Source organism: Pezoporus occidentalis, unplaced genomic scaffold (assembly GCF_034315485.1).
Source record: "Pezoporus occidentalis ecotype Australia unplaced genomic scaffold, CSIRO_AGI_Poc_V1 ctg118, whole genome shotgun sequence".
NCBI lineage: Eukaryota > Metazoa > Chordata > Aves > Psittaciformes > Psittacidae > Pezoporus > Pezoporus occidentalis.
The window spans coordinates 5090668-5108971 of record NW_026912972.1 but is presented as its reverse complement, the minus strand read 5'-3'; the positions used below and the strand labels follow the sequence as shown (position 1 = coordinate 5108971).

General features: G+C 39.4%; 1 protein-coding gene across 2 annotated transcripts in view; it reads left to right on the top strand.

Moving 5' to 3' along the window:
• Positions 1 to 18005, top strand: part of BARD1 (BRCA1 associated RING domain 1) — a 47417-nt gene extending 29412 nt beyond the window's left edge. For both annotated transcript variants that reach the window (XM_062603411.1, XM_062603403.1), the window contains exons 7-11: positions 1612 to 1720; positions 3378 to 3513; positions 4529 to 4621; positions 15763 to 15860; positions 16640 to 18005. In XM_062603411.1, the coding sequence (XP_062459395.1) occupies positions 1612 to 1720; positions 3378 to 3513; positions 4529 to 4621; positions 15763 to 15860; positions 16640 to 16969 (766 nt within the window). In that variant the 3' untranslated portion in view covers positions 16970 to 18005. The remainder of the gene's footprint in view (positions 1 to 1611; positions 1721 to 3377; positions 3514 to 4528; positions 4622 to 15762; positions 15861 to 16639) is intronic.
• The last annotated feature ends 299 nt before the right edge of the window (positions 18006 to 18304 follow it).

The window sequence follows — 18304 nt, the reverse complement described above, 5'->3', positions numbered from 1 at the left end:
GGGTCAGGAAAACCCCCACTATCAATACAAGCTGGGGAATTGAGTGTACCCCTGAGGAGAAGGACTTGGGGGGGACTGGTGGATGGAAGGCTATACATGACCATGGCAGGGGGATTGGAACTAAGTGATCTTTAAGGTCCCTTCCAACCCAAACTACTCTGTGATTCTATGAGCTGGCAATGTGCGCTTGCAGCCCAGAAGGCCAATGCTATCTTGGGCCGCATCCAAAGGAGCGTATACAGAAGGACAAGGAAGGTGGTTCTGCCCTTCTGCTCTGCCATGGTGAGATCCCGCCTGCAGTCCTACCTCCAGCTCTGGAGTCCTCAGGACAGGAAAGACATGGACCTGATGGAGGCACTCCAGAGAAGGGCCACAGAAATGTTCAGAGGGCTGGAGCACCTCTGCTATGGAGACAGGCTTAAGAGTTGGGGTTGGTCAGCCTGGAGAAGACTCCAGGAAGGCCTTGTTGCAGTCTTTCAGTTCTTAAAAGGGGCCTGTAAGAGAGACTTTTTATCAAGGCCTATTGTGACAGGATGAGGGCTGATGGTTTTAAGCTAAAGGAGGGGAGATTCAGGCTGGGTGTGAGGAAAAAGTTCTTTATGATGAGGCTGGTAAAACACTGGCACAGATTGCTCAGAGAGGTGGTGGATGCCCCATCCCTGGAGGCATTCAAGGCCAAGCTAGCTGTGGTTCTGAGCAACCTGATCTAGTTGAAGATGTCCCTGCTCATTACAGGGGGCTGTATCTAGATGAGCTTTGGAAGACCTTTCCAAACCAACCCATTCTATGATTTTATGTTTGTTTAACAGTGATCAGACCTGTTTTTTGTCTTCAGGCTTTTGCTCACTACTGCCCTGCAGCTGCAAAGTTGTGTGAAGAAGAGAAAGAAGCCATGGCTGTGCTTGATGTTGTGTTTATAGCAACTCATATCTGTCTGAGTAATGCTAAAAGAACGGGGGAGGAAATGGGTCTTGAAGCATATCTAATAACTATGAGGTGCCACATAGGATGAATAGTGTTCAACAGAATTGGCAAAGCAACTAAAATCTGAATGAATTTGCTATAATGTGTTCTGTGGAACAGCATGCTGAGCAAAAATGAGATGCATGCTCAAATTTTGGAAGTGTGAGGGAGTCACAGTTCCCTAGTAGGAGGCAGATAGTTTTTCCCATAAAAGCATAACTACATCGAGCTCTAGTGTTTAACACAGTATGTAGGATCTTCTGACATGTCTTTTATGGCAAATGGGTAAGCCAAAAATACATTTCTTGATTATGTGACGGCAATGAAATATTAAAGCTGAAGTTTCTACGTCTTGTGAACGATATCAAAATGCATGTTGAAACAGTTTAACAAGGACTGGGGTTTATTTAACCAAACATACTGCTCTGAACATCCCTTACTCCTCAACTGAATGCAGCAGCTTGTAATTCAGTATCCATCTGTCTTGGATGCAGTTGATGCAGTTCTTACTTGAAGCTTTGTGGGTTTTAGATGAAATTACATATTAATAAGAATGTGGGAGGGAAAGTTTCCCAGGTAATGTTCCCAGTTAGTTAAGAATCAAGTCACATTTTATTTACTTAAACCCATCTGTGCTTGTTTTGCCAGTAATATATTTGGTCTGCGGCCTGTGGACTATGCAGAAAGTGAAAAGATGAAGTCTGTGCTAATGTTACCAGTGAAGAATGAATCATTTCCACTTAACCAACCCTCTGAGGTAAACATGTGTGATTGTTTGGTTTTGTTTTGGTTTTGAAAAAAATGTAAGTCATCCTGTAAGTATTGAAGGCTTGGACTAAATTACAGCGCATCACCTGCCTTTACAGGGACATTTAAAATGGGCTGGGAAACTAACTCAGCCAATATTTCTAGAATGTATGTGGGACACTTACAAGCTCTGGTATTCTGTGTTACAGCTTTATCTGGGAAAACAAAGGACGTTTCTTGTAACGTGGCTTTAGCATAGAAGAATGACCCTTGTGTTATTCTTGAAGTATTGCTGATTTAACTTTGCTGTTGTTTTTCTGCATATTTGAATGCATTCTACGTACCAAACTGGCTGAAAGCAGTAGCAGTCTTTGCTTTTTGTGTGCTCTTAAAATGCTGTTCCAGTATAATTCTTTGTCCAAAAATGAAGATACCAGCTCAGCAGTTAAAAACAGGTTTTGGAAGATTGTTTTGGTGGTTTCCTGCCAAAGACTTCTCAGGACTTGTGGTCAAAATCAGGTTATCCTAGTGATACCAGCAGTCCTAGTCTACTCCAGGGTATAGAGCCTGTTATGTTCCCTCCTTATTGAGGTAATAAGATAACCATTGGCCAGAAGTAAACTGTTGCAGCTAAATCTGCAAGGATCTGACTGTTACTCCCACCTGAAGCAAATGAAAGATCCAGCTTTTCTGTTGCAAAGATAACCCTCAGTATTTGCATTTGCTTTGGGATGAGTGTGCACCAATGGGTGCTTACTAGCTTGTGTGGATGATTTGATCCGAAGCCTGAGACTTTACGGTAACTGGGTCTCAAAGGTGTATCTGTATATGGGATCTGGGAGTACTTATAAAGACCTCAGAGCTGAAGCATCACATCCTTGTCAGCATAAAACTTGAGCAAGTAGATCCTTTTACTTTGCATTAGCAGTATCCGCATAAAACAAACTTAAGCATTCATTACTTACAGGGCAATGTATTGGGGACTTTTTAGTAAAAGGAAGCACACATGTTAATTATACAGGCTACTCAACATATTGGTAGTGTAGCTGTGGGTAATACTTCATTAAGAAAAGGAGGCTTTACTATATTGGGAATTATTTTTTCTCTTTCAACACTGCAGTCAGACAGGCTGTTTCACAATGTTCAACCAGCTACATGTGTGCATACCAGTGTCCTTATGGAAAAAAAAGGCAAGTAAGAAAAAACTGATGCACAAGCTGTTTTAGTACCTTGCATAAGCTAAATGAAGTACCTCAAATGTCAAGCTTTTTTCCTCTAGAACTGGTTTGTTATATAGAGATTTATTTAAGGACCCTGTCCACTAAGCTTGTCATGAATTGTTTTTCAAAATGCTTATTATTATAGAATGGTTTGTTTATAGGTTAATTATAAAACGGTAGAATAATAATGCTTATTATTATAGAATGGTTTGGTTTGGAATGGACCTCAAAGCTCATCCAGTTCCAACCCCCTGCCAAGGGCAGGGATACCTTCCACTAGAGCTGGTTGCTCCAAGTCCTGTCCAACCTGGCCTTGAACGCTGCCAGGGATGGGGCTGCCACAGCTTCTCTGGGCACCCTGTTCCAGTGTCTTATTCTTATTAAAACTGTTGAGTTAGTTGCTTTATTTATGTTCCTAAACATTCAGTTTGTTTCCTGTTCATGCAGGTACTGAGCTTCAGCCAGCCAAGAGATGGACCTTTTGGTATACTGGGGAGCAGTCTTAGTGTGGAACAACAGAAACTGCTGAACAAACTAACAACAGTTCTGAAGGCTCGAAAGTGTACTGATTTTAACAGCAGAGGTATGCAGTCTTGATAAAATGTCTCTGTCCAAATATAAGTACTACAGTTCTGCACTTCATCCTTTAAGATGCTAGCTGCAACAGCATTTTTATCGTTCCTGATTAGTGTAGTTTCTGAAATCCCTGAATTATAGCTGTAGTAGAATAATGGTGTGTTGTTGCATGTAAATACATATAAAACCTGGTTACTACAATAGGAATCTTCCAGGGGAGCCACAGTTTGGCAGTACATTTAAAATCACTCTGTCCTCCTCGAAGTCTCTTTACACTTCTTTTACCAACTTAAAGGTCTCTGCTCATACGAGACACGATAAGATTCTTATCTTTCAGAAATGAGTCTTAGGCAGATGGTGGTGCCTTTAGAAAGAGCATGTCATCGAGTAGAAGTTGGCAATTTTTTTCTCACATGCTATCTTGCTTTAAATTTGGTTCTTCATTAAGATGATACAGCCAAATTATGGGCTTTGGGTGTTTTTTTTTTCTTTTTCACCTTTGAGGAGAATTTTGTCTTAATCCCTCCTATTAGTTGTTGTTTGGAGTGCTGCCTTTCCTGCTTGTGAAAGAAATGCTAAGGTTATTTTCCCCTACCATCTTTCACATCTTGATTATTACTCCAGGACTGTGAGTTAAGTTCTGTTAGCTCTGAGTTAAAGCTGTGAGATCCCATAGGAAGATTCCTGTCTAAGTTATATTTAACTTTAAAAGGCCTGGGAAAAAAGGTACTATCCTATAAACCAGAGCCTCCTCTTCTAAAGACTTCAGTGTTAGCTTAGAACTATAGAAGTATGACTTCTCTTTTTCACAGCAAGTATATGTTGAAACCCACAAATTTTCTAATAGCTCTCCTACTTAATCTTATCTTAGTGTCAAAAAATTCACATACTTGTGCTGGAAAGAGTGGCTGATAAATTATTATAGTTTGTTTGTTCTTTAAATGGTGATTGATTGCTTTTCATCCAGGCATGGTTCTGATTTTTGTGTGCTTTTAGTTCTACTGATGTCATCTTTTTCCTAGTAACTCATCTCGTTATCCCTGATGTTCCAATGCCAAAAACTGTCAAATGTATGATGGCTATTCTGACTGGATGTTGGGTCCTCAAATTTGAATGTAAGTATTAAATATATGGGATTCCTTGGGTTTTTTGACCACAAATTGTAAATGGGATTCCAGAGAAAATTTTCTTTTCTAAACCAGCCCTAATATCAATACTAGCTTAACATAAAGTATGAGGGGTTTGGTTTTTCAACTCCTGAATGGAATGACAAGAGAATTAACTTAGATACAACTGCTCCTTCCTTGGCAAATGTGTGCATTTCATTGTTAGATGTAATGGGTTGGTCTTATCCTAAGTGTCAGTAGGGAATGAATTTGTTTATTGCTACATTACGAGTGATTTGAAAGATTATGGAAGATATCCTGGGAAAGGAGGAAGGAATTTATTAAACCCTTGGATTTCTTATAAATAGCTTCCCTTGAAATTGATAGCAAAGTTTTGCTTGGTCAAGGCCTGTAGGAAGGTAAGGTGTTGCCTGTTTGCACATAAGGTGAGATCTGTTGAAAGTTAAGATTTCTAACCAAAGTTGGTCTGTCATCATAAGCACCTTTTGTACTTTCTGCTGAAGTTCTTAATAACTTCAGTTATAAAGAACTTCAGTTTCAGTTGAGAAAATTGTCGGGCTTTATGCAGGCTCAGGCAGATCAATTGTGTATGTAACTTTCAGTACCCATTTCTGTGCGCGTGAGCCCAGCAGACCGGAGTACTTGTCAACTAAAATAGTAGCCTCTAAAGGATGATTTGCACAGTGTCCCTTCAGCGTGTGAATAGTTTTGATGTAATTTGTAATTAGTTTTCATACAGTGCGTGCTTCTTTGAGCAGCTGTTCAGTGGACTTGCACCCCAAATCTGCTTTTTATTCTTTCTAATATATTTCTTAGTATCAGCTCTCACAATAGTTGTAAAAGCCATTTTCTTTCCCTTGACCTTTATGGCTAAGGCCTTTTAGCTAATAAGTACCCTACAAATGAGTTAATTATCCATGGAAAACTCAGACAGATATTCTGGTTTTCTACTGTGTGACTAAACATCAGAATATAAGGATTCTTTAATAGTCTAAATTTTCCAGTCACTGAGGTTTGTGAAGGTACTGCTTAAAGCTTCAGAAGTTGCATACTAGTTTTTCCAACAAAGCACAACTCAGACTCTTGAAGACTGGGTTCTTTTATTCAGAGTGTTCCTGTGGCTTCCAGGTAGTCAGTATTTGTTCCATGCTTTTTTAAAGGGTCTCTTGAATTACTGTCCCTTCAGAAATGTTTTCTGCAACACTGGCTTTGTTTGTAGCCTTATGAGAGCTTGCAAAAGGAAAACATTGTACTGGTTTTGTGCTGTGATTCCTACAAAGAGTAGCAGTTGAATGTAACATGGAGAAATACTGTTTCAAGCAAGCAGGTGGATTTAATAGAATCCAGGTGCTTTGTTGAGAAGCAGAAGGGAGGCAGTTTTCTGTTTGGAGGTAGGGATGCAGGAGGAAACTCAGAAGACTTAGAAGTGATGTTTGGATTGTATGATGGGAAAGGGTGTGTTCAGGTGCTCTGGAACAACATGCTGTTTAGCTGACTGAATAACCTGTTTCTGTGGGGAATCACTTGGCAGGTTCTTGGCTTCGCGCAGGTCAAGAGGTCTGCATACCTTCTGTCATTCTGCTAGGATGGGTTTCCTGTTTTTAATTGTATCTTTTTGCTGGTCACATGCTTAGAAAAATTCACCTGAATGGTAGGGAGATTAAATTAGTGAGACCTGAGTTTAAATCTTTGTGGAAGAACTTTTATAAGCTATTGGAAAAGAAAAAAACATAGTCTGAGAGTTATTTGGGGACTATTTTCATATTTTTTGTTTGCACCTGACTTTTATTTTATGTTGTTAGTACTGATTAGTACAATCCTAGCTGCTAATGCTCCCAGCTTAGTAAGCAACATACCACTTAAAAGCGAGTGATTCTCCTCCCTAGTGGGAATTGTTTGTAATAACTCATGGGGTCTGATGCAGCTAAGTGCCTATAATTAACAGCACCACTCCATCTGTTCCCACCAGTCTGTTATTAGTCTTCTTCAGAGTCATTACAAGTTAAAGATTGTTATAACAAATAATGGGACTCCTGCTGATGGAACATGTGTCTAGGAAAAAGAGGTCTCTGCTTTTCCATAATTTCTGTCAATTTTGCCTTCTGTTTGTTTCCTTAAATGTGATGCAAATAAACTTCCAAAAGTGTGCACATATCGTGGCTTACTTCTGTCAAAGCCACTGTAAATAGATTGAAGGAGTTGCTTATAGCTCAGTGATCTAGACTGTTCAAAACCTTCACTGAACTGTTTGAGAAAGTAAAGCTCAGTGTAGCACTTACTGAACTGCTGACTGTGCATAAGTGGGCATTTGAATTTTTTTACTACGAGGCAAGCTGCATTTGTCTGTTATTTCTAAAGTTACGTTTATAGCCCCTACATAATTATACCACTTCTTTAAAAAACATCACATGCTTGCAAAACCCAGTATTTCATTTAGGAGTGTATTTCTTATGTTAACTTTTCTGTTCTAAGAGGCTTTCAAGCTGTGTTTCTTTAGTAAAGAGCAATTTGCTTTTCTTGTTTAATTCTACGGTGCTTCTGTTTACATGTGTCTATACACACAGATAAAGCATCCATTAGTATCATTGGAGAGGAAATGGGGAATTTTCTGAGCTAAATGTAAGGTCTCTAAGTATTAGAGAGCAAGGTTTAAATACATATCTTCATTTTTTGGGTTCCCTTTTTTCTTCAGGTAGATTGGGATGAAAGGATGCCACCACTGAGCAGTATTAGATCTTCACAGAAGAAAAATTTCACCTTATCAGTTGCAGTTCCATATTTTCCATGTGTATAATACACTGTCAGCAATATATCCACTTTCAAAGCAGCATAGGATTCAGTTGAGACACTGTTGTCACAGTGCTCCTTGCCCTTGGCCATATCTTTCATTGGTTTCATTATTTTATTGCCTTCATTATTTCTGAGATGGTAATAGGGCACAAAGTAGCGTATCATTATCCTTCTGCAAGTAGGCTGAAACAAAGATTCAAAGTATCACTGTATTTCCTCTGTGCTTTTTATAGAGCATAGAATAATGTAATTAAAACCAGCAGAAGTCTTTAATAGCTTTTCAGCTTGTTTTTTCTTAAACTGATTGTCATCTGTTAAAGCAGGGGATGAAAAATGATCTTGGTAATGATACACATTGGAACAAGCTTGTGTCAGTCTTTGCAGTGAAGCATTTGGCAGAATTCTAAGCATCTGATTGCTTACGCCTTCATCTGTTTTACTTACCTGAAGCAACAGCAATGATTCAGCTCTGATCATATAAAAGAATGCAGAACCTCCATGGTTTCCCTGTAAGGCCACAGAACAACTGGAGGTTGACTGGAAAAGCTAGGGAATTGCATGACTGATGTTTTAAGGTGAAAACATTTTTATGAGTTTCTTGGAGTAATATGCCCATCCTTGTTTATGCTGTTAGACAGGAAAAGTGCAAAGTTGTGTGAGCTGACTGCTTCTCAGGCTCCAGTGTCTCTCTTCCATGCATGAACTTCCTTCAGGTAACAGGCTGATACTCAGCAAAGCCCTCTCTCCTGAAAGCAGCTCAAAACTTTTCATCACTGGAGTTTCATGCTTCTTTTGCAGTTGGAGGCTTACTTCAACTGCCTCCTCCTACAAAAAGACTCAGCTCTGTGGGATGTGGTTGAAATCTGTGTATGCATATTGTGTATTGGGTGTAAAGCTGCGAGGAATGCTTCACATCAGCAAAGTCTGAACGCCTGCACTCCTGTAGTGACTGCAGCTTCTGGAAAAGAGGCAGCAAACAGTTTTGTTTCAAATTCAGCACAAAGTTAGACTGTGAAACTTTTGGGGTTTACAGAGGAGAAAATGGGGTGAGAATATCTTAAATGTGGTGTTTGCCCTTTGTCTGCAGAGCTAGGAAGTGGGCTGTTTTGAAATAAAGTCTACAGGAAAAGGAAACCAGGTTTCCATTATTCCCTCTGTTCTAGGTCATCCAGATACTCAGTTTTTCATATTTAGAGTCCTTGTGCTCTAACTCTTAGTTTGAAGAAAATATTGCATTAAGGAAGCCCATTGTAAGGAAAAGGATGGAAAATACTAATTTAACAGTATGTGGTGGGATCCAGAGGGTAAGCATACTTGGTGGAATTTAACATGACCTCTCCTCCTCACCTCCAGTCACCTTGGTCGGTCTAGAGGACACCTGTGGCAAACATTGATTCCTTAAAGAAGTTAGGATGCTTGGGGGTTTAAATGATGTAGTGATTTTCATATTATATGCTCCTAGCATCTGGGAATTGATCTTTAAGGACTTCCTAAGCATCTGCTCCATCATGTTTAATAAATATCAGCTGGATAACTTGTTAACAACCTTTCTTAAGCCGATTCATTTTAGTCTGTGCAGCATCTTGTGTCATTTCTGTGTGTTAGAAAAATGGACTGCTCTTGTTTAACCAAATGGGATCTCTGCCTCTGTGAAAATCTCAGATTCTGAAGTTACTTTGTAAGAATATGAGACAGTTTAAAAACTCTTCTCTGTGCTATAGCAGAGACCGGTAATGCTGTTGATGAGAGCAAATTGAAGCTAGCCGTGCCAGATTTCCCTAAGGCTTTCTCTCAGTCTAGATTTCTTCCTTTTCTAGGAAAATAATCTTATCAGGCTTTACTCAATCTGCGTGTAAATCTTAAAACCCAGTGCAGGCTGAGCTGAGGAAGTTTCAGTTGCAATCTACTAGATCTTGGATGTGCAGCATTTTATCTTCTTTGTTGCTATTGTGTATTTCTGAATTGCCTTTGGTGTTCTAAGAGATTTTTTGGACTAACCCCTGCTCTTTCCTTTATTAATGCAAATCCAACAAAACTCCACTAAGGCTAATTGAGTTGCTGAGAGTTACCCCTGGGTATCTGTGGGTGATTACAACTTGTTCTTGGCAACCAGTTCTTTCTATACTCCATCCTGTTTAAGTTGTTTTTGCTGATGCAGTTAGTTTCATTATAAATCAGTAAGACTTTCATAAATAAGGATCATAGGCCTCTGATCTTAAATTTTGCAAAAACGCTGTTACGTATACCAGCGCTAGTAGCTCCTGTTGTATCAAAGGTCAAATAATGATACTGGGTGGTCACCCTTTTAACCTGCTTGTTCCATTATATACCCGAAGGTGAGAAGATAGGGGCAACCGTTCAGTGAGGTAATAAGGATCAGCGTAAGGATTGATGCTTTACTATCTTGCTAATAATGGGGGGAAAAGATCAGTATATTCTCCTTGCCAAATGTAGTAGCATCAAGCTAAAATGTGGTTGTATTAGGCTAAAACCCTTTTTCTGCAGTATTTTCTAGGGACTTGAAAGTAGGCTTGTTTTTCTGCCGGCATTTGGTGCAAATGATTTTGTTTACATCTACAAATTGCAAGTGTGAAATCAGCTATTTAAGAGGCTTTTAAAAATTCTAATGTTCTGTATTTCTAGGGAAGAACCTTGCATGACCACTTTGCACATGTGATCTTGCCCCAGTGTGTTCTTCTCTCGGGCAAGCTTTATTAACAAGTGCTAGCAAATGAGAACTGGACACTGCAAAACAGCTCTGGTCCACATGAAGTGCCTTGCTACATATCTTGCCTTTTAGAATCATAGAATAGTTAGGGTTGGAAAGGACCTTAAGATCATCTAGTTCCAACCCCCCTGCCATGGGCAGGGACACCTCACACTAAACCGTGTCACCCAAGGCTCTGTCCAACCTGACCTTGAACACCACCAGGGATGGAGCATTCACAGCTTCCCTGGGCAACCCATTCCAGTGCCTCACCACCCTTACAGTAAAGAGTTTCTTGCTTATATCCAATCTAAACTTCCCCTGTTTAAGTCTTAACCTGTTACCCCTTGTCCTATCACTACAGTCCCTAATGAAGAGTCCCTCCCCAGCATCCCTTATAAGCCCCTCTTCAGATACTGGAAGGCTGCTATGAGGTCTCCACACAGACTTCTCTTCTCCAGGCTGAACAGCCCCAACTTCTCAGCCTGTCTTCATACGGGAGGTGCTCCAGTCCCCTGATCATCCTCGTGGCCTCCTCTGGACTTGTTCCAACAGTTCCATGTCCTTTTTATGTTGAGGACACAGAACTGCACACAATACTCCAGGTGAGGTCTCACGAGAACAGAGTAGAGGAGCAGGATCACCTCCTTCGACCTGCTGGTCACGCTCCTTTTGATGCAGCCCAGGATACGGTTGGCTTTCTGGGCTGCGAGCACACACTGAAGCCGGCTCATGTTCATTTTCTCATCAACCAACACCCCCAAGTCCTTCTCCTCAGGGCTGCCCTGAATCTCTTCTCTGCCCAACCTGTAGCTGTGCCTGGGATTGCTCCCACCCAGGTGTAGGACCTTGCCCTTGGCATGGTTAAACTTCATGAGGTTGGCATCAGCCCACCTCACAAGCATGTCAAGGTCCCTCTGGATGGTATTCCTTCCCTCCAGCGTATCAACCAAACCACACAGCTTGGTGTCATCGGCAAACTTGCTGAGGGCGCACTCAATCCCACTGTCCATGTCAGCGACAAAGATGTTGAACAGGACCGGTCCCAACACCGATCCCTGAGGGACACCACTCGTTACTGGTCTCCAGCCGGACATTGAGCCATTGACCACAACTCTTTGCGTGTGGTAATTGATCCAACTACTGTGAATAAACTAGAGGGCCATTAAAGTGTAGTTGCAGTAATCACTCTCTTTAGGGAAAAGAGCATGTTAGGTGAATAAACTTGGATCAACCTCAAACCTAGGTCTACAGGTCTTACTGGCAATAACATCAAGGAATAAATCAAGATGGGCTGAGATCCTGAATAAGTTGAATGGTCTTACTTTATTTTAGAGCAGAACAGACTAGATTTTTAGTCAGGCGTGCCAGTGAAGAATGTACAGTGAATGGGGGAAGGAAAACAACGTAACCCTTATCTCTACCCCCACCTAAAATTACAGGTGTCTTCTCAAAAGTAAGTTTACTTTACCCTCCATTTTCAGAGAGTTTCTTTAAGGATGTTCTTGTTCTTCCAAGGTTCAGCCTTGTTCTGAATTGCTTTTCTTGCATAAGTACTTAAGTTGTCCATCCCAATTTCAGAAGGGAGGTGGCATAGTATTGATGGTGTCCTGATCACTTTCTAATTAGTGTAATAGCAATTCTTTGTTTCAGTCCATTCATTTCAGCAGTGTCTTGGCACCAGGTTCTAACTGGTGACTTTTCAATACAGTGATGGACAAATGAGAGTCTGTAATCTCAGGAGTTCTGGGAAGCAATTTAACATAGCTCCTGTTTGAAGTCAAAGGGTGCTATACTTCTGACTTAAATAGGAGTGCTGTAAGGTCAAGAGAGCTTCTGGGAATGTCCCTGTAAAAGAAGTGGAGTGATGTACCTTTGAGTGCATTATGGAATTTTATTTCCTTTTATATGTCCTCTTAATCAGCATGACACTCAGTTGGATGGAGAGACTTAAAAAGGAACTGTCATGTTATTCAGCCACTTACAGATGTTAGCAGCTTTAGAATTAATAATACCTACTCAAGAAAAAGACCTGGGCTTTATTGAATGGATTCAGCACTCAGTTTTCACAGAAAATAAAATCCCTATCTGTAAAACAAAAACAAAAACAAAAACAACAAAAAAAAAAACCAACCCAGAAGCTGAGGTTTGCTCTAATCTTCTGTTTGTATTCTGTTTATACTTCTAATCAAGTATGCTCTAATCTTCTGTTTGTATCCCTATTCATAAGTGTGAAATTGAGGGCTTTTTTTTTAGCACCAGGTCATTTGGTGGTGGTTGTGCCATCTTGTAGAAGGATGATAAAGCTCATACATTCCTGGTGCTTCCAAGTGACGCTGAAGCTAATTATGCTGTCTTTGAGAAGCTCAGTTTGGCTGTTGGAGCCATTGTATCTGCAAATGATAATGCAAAATCAATAAACTAGAAGCAAGTGACTTAACACTAAGTTTTGGGGGGGGGGGGGAGAATGGGTAAATAAAATTTGTTTATAGATGCATAACGAATTAGGTAGAAACACACCTTGAGTCCTCTGTCATTTTATGTCAAATATGAGAACAGAGAGATAATTTTTATTTTTTTGATTTTCTGATTTCTTTTTTATTGTGGCATGTGAATTCTTTAATTCTTTAGTACAGAATCTCTTTCTAAGTATGCAGGAGTCACTGAAGAGAAATGAGTGACTCAAAGCAATCGGTCTGAACAAAGTCTGCAGTTAACGGACATACTGGTCTCTATCACTTAAATAAATTACTTTAGCTCCGTTCTTCTAATTAGGAGGTCTTCCATTCCTTGACTGTTCACCTTACGTTTGTAAGCACCTTCCTCAAACACTGGTTGCTAACTGCATCGGTTTTCTGAATATATAGCTAGACCATGATTCTGATGATACGTGTCTTCAGTCATTCCTTGTTCCTTAGGGTCTTTTGCTGTTACCTTGTCTGTACTGTCTTGTCTCTTTCCAAGTGATACTACAGATTGGCTGTGCTGTTGGTGGCAGGATTGCCATGAATTATTTTGAAGACTGAAACACCATCTCCTCAGAGCTTGAGGATTGCAAAGACTGTCTTTCCTCTTTTGCAACCTGCACATAGTGTTAGATGAGACTGCTTAAAATGTCCCTGAGCACAGTAGTTCCAAAAGCATTTGTAGTTATCTCTCAAATATGACAAGACCCATGAGTCAGAGCAAGTTCTGCTTCTACATCTTGCATGAAAAATATGTTTGGGAATTGAAAATGTCCTAGTTTTCTACCACCAAATACCACAGAATCTGTTGCTCCACAAAAGGGCTGGGTGTGTGGTAGGTCTAACGATGTTGTCCCTTAACATGCTTATGTTAAAGGAAACACCTGGGCACTGAGAACTTACGTTCATGGCTTTTTATGATAAAATACCTTCTGTGCCACAGATCTGTTAAGACACAGATTTGTTGTGATTCTAGCTGGTTAAGAAAAGCCAAAATGAATCATCGAATCATAGAATAGTTAGGGTTGGAAAGGACCGTAAGATCATCTAGTTCCAACCCCCCTGACATAGGGGTTTAATAATCGGAGCACTCATCACACATACACTAGCTAGAGCTAGACAGATGGTCTGTTTGCATGTTTCCAGTTTTTCAAGGTAACAAATGTTTATCTTGTGGTCCTTCTAGATACGATGAAAACGGGATGTATAGGTGAGCTTCTCTTCTTGCTCTCTCGCTTTGCGGCATACAGATTCCTTGGAGAACTTTGGTGTGTGAAATGGACGGACATATGTATGCATACAGTCATAACCTATTTTTCTAACATAGACATTCCACTAACAGTCAGTTTCATAACTTAATTTTTAGTTTCTCAGGCGAGTAGCGGTACAAAAAGAAATTGTAGGGTTTTTTTATTCATTCAACCTTTTATTACTTTCATATCACATTTGCTTCATTTGCTAATGCTGGCTCTGGATGCTCTATTTGTGATGTACTTATTGTATAAAACCCTCAGCTATAGTGAAGCTTTAGGTAGTGAAAGTCCTTTCATAGAGTTTTTGATTGCAGATTGAAATAAAACATGCTCTTAATGAATGGACAGTTTTGTTCTTTAGATGAGATGGTTTTTCCTTTATTATAAGTGGCATCCATTAACATCTAGATTTTCTTGGAAGGAAAGAATAGCTGTGTAAGTTAGAGAGAAACTGACACAGGAAGTCTTGTTGAGTTGTGATGATAAAAAAATACTGAAATAACTTAGATTTATTTTTGAGTTATGAGTGCTTTGAAAATGTATTCATTGCTGTTACCAGTAATGAATATGTAAGTTGCTATTCCAGAAAATACATGACTAGGTTGGTTTTCCAGTTCATGTTAATTTTTCTAGAAGGAATGAACTACTGTAAATAATCAGTCTTATACCTGTACATGGAGGGATATTTGCCATAGTATTCAGCCAGTTCTGGTTTTCTGTATAGGTTTATCTTTATTGATTTAACTACATTGGAGGACTTCGAGTAATTAAAATATGAATTCCCATTGCATTCTGTGAGTTACGTGAACTCATAGTAAATTACTAACAGTTGGCTATCAAGATCTCTCTACATTAGATAATTTCTATCTATTGGCTACTTACTGCCATGGTATCCAGTACTTTTGTCAGCGATACTTCTCTTTATATTCTTGTGCGTTCTTCCTTTTTAGGATCAACCCCTCACATTTTACTTCTGATTTTGTTCAGTTTGTATTTTTTAGGTACTGTGGGTTTCATGTTTGTACAGTGGAAATAAGTTGCCTGAGTAAGAAATGCTGTGCAAAGCATGAAGTGCTATTTTAACAGTTACCAGCTCTGACAGCACTGTAAATCCTCATGGAGCAGTCTACAAAATTAGCTTTGTAAACCTTTTCTTGGGTAATTTTTATTAATGAGTGCAGTGTATGTGTAGGCAAAATGTTCCATCCTTGAATGGGTGACCACAGCAATCTCTCTTTCCAAAGTGAGGTCAGGTAGTACATTTAAGTGATGTTAGCAACACATTAGCACATTCTGTATTGGAAAAAAAAAAACTAGGCTTAAAACAAGGTAAAACCATGTTGACTCTAAAAGACAATCTCATTATGCAGCAGTGGTAACAAAAATGAATGCCACTGTTAAACCCTAGCATAAATCTCCAGTTTGTGCTGATCTTGGAGATTTTGAAATCCCATCTGATTTGTTATTTGAGGGCATAGCTGTTCAGAAGCCAGCTTTGTGCTTGCTTTGTAATTGCTCTTTATCAGGCAATTGCTTCCATTTCATAACTGCAGAGTTGGTTCTACATGCTGGATTTAAGCTTCCAAATGATCAGCATTCTGACATTTGACATTAAGCGGTTGACCCTTAGTGGGTAAGAGGAAAAGCTAAAAACTCCCAGTGTTCATAGCACTGATTTTAGTGTGATATTACTTCTCCCCGTCTAACTTGCATCTTCAACCGTGGTTGGAAATGTTCTCAGGTTTAAAGGCAAATTTCTAAAGCACATAGGCTTTGATGCTATGTGGATGCAGTATTTTGCACTGTGGGTAATCCTTTTATCTTAGTGCATCTCCTGAGTCCCTAAAATGTCATGCAGCCTCTGTTAAAATATGGGGTCTCTAATCTTTGCCTTCCTCATTGCGGTTTTTGTAGGGGTACGAGCCTGTCTACGGACCACAGCTCGAGAACAAGAAGAGAAGTATGAAATTCAAGGTGGCCCACAAAGAGGCCGGCTCAACAGAGAACACCTGGTGGGTTTTATCGCTTGAGACAGATTATTTTAATGACCTTTGGTTCATGCATTTTTTTTTTGCCCTTTGCCACATGTAAAAGTGCAGTAGATGTAAAAGTTTAATGTGGTCTTGTACAGAAATTTGATTACGTGCAAGGTGATGGAAAGAACTGCGAAAACCCATAAAGCTGTCATTTTGCTCTATTAATAGATATGTTGCTATAACCTTGTCAGAGGCTGCGCTACACTCATGGAAAAAGCTGTATGGGACAGGAAGTGATGCTGCATCAGCCTTCTCTCTTCAGCTTTAGAAGCCTGTTGAAATTATCTGATGAAAGAAAAAGGGGTTTATTACTTCTTGTTTCCCTATAAGGCCACTTTTATATTTAACTGGGTTAGTTTCTGGTTACTTACTGGATTACACTGGAAATGTTCATTAAATGTATTGTAACAGTAGTTGTACAGAGTTATAGCTCACCATTCAAATCCTTTTATGCTGGAAAATATTTGAACATAAGCAAGAATTTGCCATGTAAGCAAGCTTTTCTTGATTGCATACTTACACTGAGGATGGTACATAGAATCATAGAATGTTCAAGGTTGGAAAGGATCTTAAGATCATTGGTTCCAACCCCTGTGGCATGGGTTGGGACTCTTCTAGCTTCCTGTATTGATTATTTTAAATGATGTCTTTTTGTAGGCACTGATTATTCCTTTCCACTGTTTTCCAGTGTGCTCAGTTGTGATGACCTGTATTTATACTTCCTTTTTTTTTTTTTTTCCTTTCCTTCCACATAGCTGCCTAAGTTGTTTGATGGATGTTATTTCTATTTCTTGGGATCTTTCAAACATCACCAGAAGAGTGACCTTGTGGAGCTGGTCAAAGCAGCAGGAGGACAAATTTTGGTTAGACAGCCAAAACCAGACAGCGATGTGACGCAGACAATAAACACGGTGGCATACCATGCAGAATCTACTTCTGACCAGAGATTTTGCACTCAATATGTGATCTATGATGTATCTTCTAAATTCAAGCCGGAGAAAATTCGTCAAGGCAAAGTCTGGATGGCCCCCTCCAGCTGGCTTATAGACTGTATGATGTCATTTCAGCTCCTGCCTGTAAAATGAGTATCCGTCTCATGAGCAAGGTTTTGAAATGTGGTGGGTCTGGAGCAGTTGGAACACTTTGGTAAACATTGGTCTGCAGCTATGATCTGTGTTTTGCTCTTAGGAATACAGGAGAGATCTGACCATTTCAATGAGTTGCTAAAATCACTGAAGTGCTGGAATAAGAGTGATAAATATACTGCATTGACAAATGTGCCTTGGGTTCTTTAATATGCTTTGGTTTTGCATTTAACTGTAATAATCACTGGCATTTTGCAACTAAGATTGTGCATAATGAAACCTTTTTCATTCTTGATTAGAACCATCCCTTTGTAAGTAATAGAACATGACCCCATTTATTTTGTGTTTAATATCCATTGACAGGGGTCTGCTGTATGCGTTCTCATCTGTCAGATGGCATGTGATGTTTCTTAAAACGTCCTGCCGCTGGATTTTGAAGGAAACTCTTGGCATGGGACAAGCCTTATAGAAATTGGAGTTGAGCTAATGGCCTGAATTTGTTTGAGGCAGATGATTTTGAAAACAGGGTCTTTAAAATTTAATCTTGGTCTACAATTCCTTATTAGAGGAATGCCTTATTCACATCTGTCCTCTTTCACACTTGTAAATGTGTAACTTAAACTCTATTCTATTTTCTGAAGATTTTTAAGCGTCAGGATCCATATTTAATTATAATGAAAAATATTTCTGTAAGTATCGATGGTTACTATCATGGTTGCTTAAAAAATTAATGCTCAAAAGAATTGTGCCTCACTGTGCACAACTATACTTAAACTTAGCTGTCTACATTGGAGCAATATTTGATTCTTTCATATTTGTTAGAATATTTCTCATAATTGATCATAAGTTATTGTCAGACTTCTTCACTCTGTGCTCTTATGTAATGTCATGCATCTTTTGTATTGTCTGAATTCATAACTGAAAAATGGTGTCTTGTAATAATATATAATGACAATGGTGGTTGTGGGATAAAACAAATTTTCTTGTGTTTTGCTCTTGTATTGCTTGTAATAATTAAAGCTTTTGGTGCAAGTAAGCTTGGAGTATCCTATTACATGAGCTTAGCTGCAGAGTAAGTGCACAGTGCATATATAGCTCAACAGGTAAATGGAAATGTAAGTACTTTTCTGTGAACTTGATACAGCTGTGAAGACAGCATATCCACTTGCAAGAGCAGCTCTTCAGTGTGAGAGTTGTTTTCTGTAACCATTGCCTTTTTAGATCCTATGCTGATTTTCATATGCTGTGTAGAACTCTTAGAACTGTACACTTCAGGTGTAAAAGGTTTAGTCTTCAATAGGATCTACTAGACTTCAGTAGCTGGAGTATCTTGTG